The sequence below is a fragment of the Anneissia japonica genome, unplaced genomic scaffold (genome assembly GCF_011630105.1).
Source record: "Anneissia japonica isolate Jap-2015-1 unplaced genomic scaffold, ASM1163010v1 scaffold285021_len193445_cov190, whole genome shotgun sequence".
Classification (NCBI taxonomy): domain Eukaryota; kingdom Metazoa; phylum Echinodermata; class Crinoidea; order Comatulida; family Comatulidae; genus Anneissia; species Anneissia japonica.
In genome coordinates, this window is record NW_022718003.1 from 177,820 (window position 1) to 182,899 (window position 5,080).

The 5,080-nt window shown below is 35.5% G+C and overlaps 1 protein-coding gene across 4 annotated transcripts in view; it reads left to right on the forward strand.

Moving 5' to 3' along the window:
• Positions 1–2,536, forward strand: part of LOC117110412 (hyalin-like) — a 20,232-nt gene extending 17,696 nt beyond the window's left edge. The window contains exons 24-27 of one of the 4 annotated variants that reach the window (XM_033253111.1): positions 529–701; positions 864–1,010; positions 1,552–1,676; positions 2,007–2,536. In XM_033253111.1, coding sequence (XP_033109002.1) covers positions 529–701; positions 864–1,010; positions 1,552–1,676; positions 2,007–2,310 — 749 coding nt within the window. In that variant the 3' untranslated portion in view covers positions 2,311–2,536. Of the gene's footprint in view, positions 1–528; positions 702–863; positions 1,011–1,551; positions 1,677–2,006 lie in introns of those variants that run through there. The other 3 variants (XM_033253112.1, XM_033253113.1, XM_033253114.1) reach the window with 3 other exon arrangements.
• Positions 2,537–5,080: the final 2,544 nt, after the last annotated feature.

Here is a 5,080-nt window from a genome sequence, read left to right on the forward strand (position 1 = left end):
AAGTGATCCAGGCAGGGGCGCTGAAACTTACAGATATAATATCGGTGCTGGTTCAAACGGCACATTTGCCTATGGTTCTGGTGGTGGAACACATTGTCTCGGATAAGGACTATAATTTGGCTCATTTGCACTTTATAGAACCCAGTATATCTTTCAAGACTATTAGGGGGTTACCCGGGTCAACTGGTCCATTCAGTATCTGCTGTGGACAAACGAGAGTAGATGGTACTGGTTTACTGGGTAGCTCAGACACGAGCAAACCCTTAGGGGAGAAGCGAGTTATAGAAAGAGCCAATCCACACCTCTAACGCTTTGAGACCGTTTCGATGTAAAGCGCTATATAAATCTAACTACATTACATTACATCTAAAGATAAGTGATAGCACATCATTCCTGGGAAAATTATAAGTTAACTTAAAGATGAAGTAGTAATTCATCTGAAAATAGTGCATAAAGTTACTTCGTTAATAAATTTACCTTACAATTATTATTCTAATTCAAAGCAATAATAATTTATATTTCTCTTAGCAACAAATGTTGACGTATCCTTTATCGTTTATCACAACGACTACTTGTTCCCGTCTAAAAGTACTCGTAGCACGTCAAGAAAAACAACGGGTACCATTCTCGCAGCGTCTGTCTACGAAGAAGAAGCCAATGACTTTGCGAAACCTGTCCAGCTCATGTTTACATCTTTATCGGTATGTATTTAGAAAATAATTAACTTATTTATATGTGTTTTATCTGTCATTAATTTAACTTAATTTAAATATTATGATGATCATCATTTTTATTAGTATCATTTTCGCAAATTTCTTACACTTTAACATATAGATAAGTGTTTATTAATATAATATTTTCAGAACACAAATATAAGCAGTTCGAAGTGTGTTTTCTGGGATACAGCGGATAGTGATTGGTCGTCCAGGGGATGTTGGTACGCAGGAAAAGATGACGTGGGAAAGGTGAAGTGTCACTGCACACATCTATCAAGTTTTGCTGTATTGATGGTAAGGCATTGATGGAACATCAACAACATAAATATGATGATTATGATGATGTTGATTATGATGTTATTGATGATGATGATCATCATCCTAATTATCATCACATCATTATCATCATCATCATCCTCTTCATATCATCATCGACATCATCATCACCATCATCGCCACCGCCGTTTTGCTGTATTGATGGTAAGGCATTGATTGAACATCATCAGCATGAATATGATGATGATGATGATGATTATGATGATGATGATGATTATGATGATGATTATGATGTTAATGATGATGATCATCATCATCATCCTCATTATCATCATGACATCATCATCATCATCATTCTCTTCATATCATCATCGATATCATCATCATCATCATCGCTGCCTCCGGCATCATCGTCATCACCATCATTCTCATTAGGTCTATTAGTATTATCATTATTATTAAGCTTATTATTATTATTATTATTTAATCTTATTAATAGCATTAATTTAACTTATAATAATCATTATTATTATCATATTTATTTGCTTCATCTTGGTAGAGCCCCAACATGCCTGGTGTTGCGACTGTGTACAGGACCATGGCAAGCCGAGTTACAACTTACATTGCGTGTTCATTAGCAATAATTATTCTGCTGTTCGCAATAATTGCAATGCTTCGGGGATGGTAGGTATAACGTGTCTCGTATATTCAGAATTCAAACACAGTAAATAATTGTTGATTTCTTTTTGATTGAAACCAAGTAAACTCTGTTATTTCACAGAAAGGTATATTAACATTGTGATTTTTTATTTTAAAGAAACAAAGCCTATTAGAAATATCTATCAGGCTTTAAAGCATTGAAACACACGAATGTGTAATGAATTTTGGTAATTTGGAATTTATAAGTAGTTAATAACAAGTAGAATATATCAATTTTAAACACATTGATTTCAGAATCATTAAAACATACCAATTACACAGTACTTCAATTATGAGAACATTATTTCTTATTAGTTTATTTTGTTTTAGGATGTCGAGAAACGATCGTAGTTTGTGGACAACTCAATGCCTGTGTCTTTCAAACATTCTTGTGTATGTGTGCGTTGCTTGTAGCATCGATGCTTTCGAACCAGGCAGCGGTGGATGTACAGTGGTAGCAGTCAGCCTCCATTATATCTTGTTAGCCTGCAATATGTGGGTTGCCATGGAGCTTCTGGTGGATATAAAACACACTGGGGTCACATTCGAAGACGCTAAAGTGACGTCAGGATTTTTCTTGATTTTGTTTATACTAGGGTGGGGTATGTATATATCATAGAATAGGTTTTTTCTAGTATTTATTAGTGTTAATACCATAGTGACAATGTTAAAGACATACAGTTGAACTTCGCCTTGAGGTTTATTCAATTGATTCATTTAGTTTTCAAGCAACGACACATAACACACATAAAACAATAACATTAACACACTGGTAGTACCCATTGGCTCTCTATGCTGTATCTTGAAACCACATTTATAAATTCAAAAACATCGATACATTACTAATAAATGAACATTGTTAATGATATACTATTTATTTATACACAAAATGAATGTATATATATATATATATATATATATATATATATATATATATGTACCTGTCTCTTATACACATCTAGATGTGTATAACTTCTCCAAATGGTATAGCTCCGGGTTTCGGTAAGTATATTATAATAAATAAACTCCTTGTAGGCATGAATTGAAATCACTGATTAGCAAACTAGCCAGAATTGTTATAATTATTACCTCCGCCAAAGAAGTTGGCAGGGAGTTATGTTTTCTCCTGGTTTTTTTATTTAGTTATTTATTTGTCTGTTGGCATATTTCTTGTGAACAGCCTACAGCCCAACAGTTTTTATTAGAAATTCTTAAAACTTGGCCACAGTGTTCCTTTACCTAAGATCTAGAGCTGATTGAATTTTAAAGGTTCAGGGTCAAAGGTCAAGGACACCATGGTCAAAAATTTGTATAATTGTTTACCGTAATAGAGGTGTGTGTGTGCTTATACGGGCTCACATAACCATTAATTTCCAAGTGATATATGTGAAAACAGTTTGGTGTACTGGCAGTGGCGGCTCTAGGATATATTTTCTGGGGGGGCTAAGTTGTCCGACAGGGGGACTTGAGCTCGTAGGCTCGAGCTGGAGGAAGAGGTTGAGAGGAGGTTCCCCCTCCCAAATGAGATTTTTTTAAAGAATATCAACCTCTGGATGGCCGAAAATGACACTCTCAGACTGTGACAGGCATATGTTGGCTTAGAGTGGGCCTATTGTTTTATGGTCTGACTGTCCGACAAGCTCTGTCCGGCAGGGGGGCTTGACCTGTCCGGTGGGGGGGGGGGGCTTACTACACTTGAAGCTAAATGAAGTTATTCAATCATTACCTTCCTCATCGGCCTCAATGTCAATAGTATAGATTACTATAACGCCACTGACGTATGAATGTCACCCGATTGCTTGCCAATTCGAATTTATTTTGAGAAATTTTTAAAAACAATAACCCTCTAATTAATTACAGATACTGCATTGTATTTACTGACGAGTCTCTCCTCATATATGCGATATTTTTCCCGATTTTGGTGATTTGTGTCTCAAACATTATTGGGTATGTCATCGTCCTAAAGCGCGTCATGACGACCCAAGCGACACTCAACGAAGCATTATGTAACTTAGCAACGAGACGTTTAGGACTCATGATCGCTACCTCTGCTGCCAATAGTTTGATTCCTGTGTTGGGGTATACATCCATGGTAAATAGCAGTGAGGACATGTACGTGTATATATTGAGTGTCTTGATCGTGTTACAAAGCATGTGTCTGTGTGTGGCAAGTTGGATAAAGCGCAGCAGCTTTAAAATTTATAACATACCGAAAGTAACCATCAACAATACACAGTTGCTGGGATTCGAAATGGAGGAGGAGTTGAAGATTAATTACAGGCCCAGTGAGGATGGAGATGCCTTAATTAATACTGGATCCGACATCTACATTCATGATACAAATCAAGAGTCAGAGATTTAAGTATTAATACACGGACACTACAGGCCAAATGATGATCAATCAATCAACCAAGCGAGCAACCGATTGACCGCCGAGCAGCCGAGTGACCGATCGGTCGACTAGTCAATAAATCACTCAATCAGTCAATCAACCAGTCAACAAGGACTTGTATAGTGTCAATTGTCCACGGTAGAATAAAACAATCCTTATATTAAATCTAGGGTTCAATTTATACTACACAATCGAAGACTAAAACAACTTACCTTCCTGATCTGAAGTGAGATTCTAACTTTTATAATGTGGCAATTCAGATAGATAATAAAACCCGCAATGTGTAGTCCTATATCTGACCACCATTTGATTCAAAATTATCCAACGTAAAAATGAATTAGGCCTTACCGGTAAAAAGTAATGCATAAGAGGCAAAAAAAAAAGGAAAAAATTAAAAAAAAAAGACTGAATTTGTGACAATCTTATTAAATTTTACATGTCACCTTATGTTATGACTTTGATGTATACATTTTTTGTGGTTTCTCATATAGATATTTCAGATAGGTTTACGTCACATTTCATTCAGTCCTACAACAGTTTTGAAAACATGTATGATGTGTCTGAACTAGGCAGATTGAGTGATGAAAATGGAATTCTTATTTCATATAATTTGACAGTTTCAGTTACATATCATTTTTCTATGTTTATATTCTGGTTTTTAGATCTATTGGCCCAAATCTTAAGTTTTTAAATATACCTAAAATTTTGTACTTAGTGATGTAATCGATGACTGTCATAAAACGCATGATTGCAAACGATGCGATGCTTTTTAAAGTCGTAATCAAATGCCTTACCGCGATACAAATACATATTTAATATAAGCGTATGCATGGGCCTATCTTATTGGCCTATATGCATTCCCATTATCTTATAAAGATTATTGTATCTCTTTTAAGATCCTGTCTTGTCCTTTAAAATGTTTAAGAAAAGGGCCCATCATTATTTCTGTTTCATGTCATATGTGTTCTACCTGTGCTGTGCCTGCTTATACCCACCT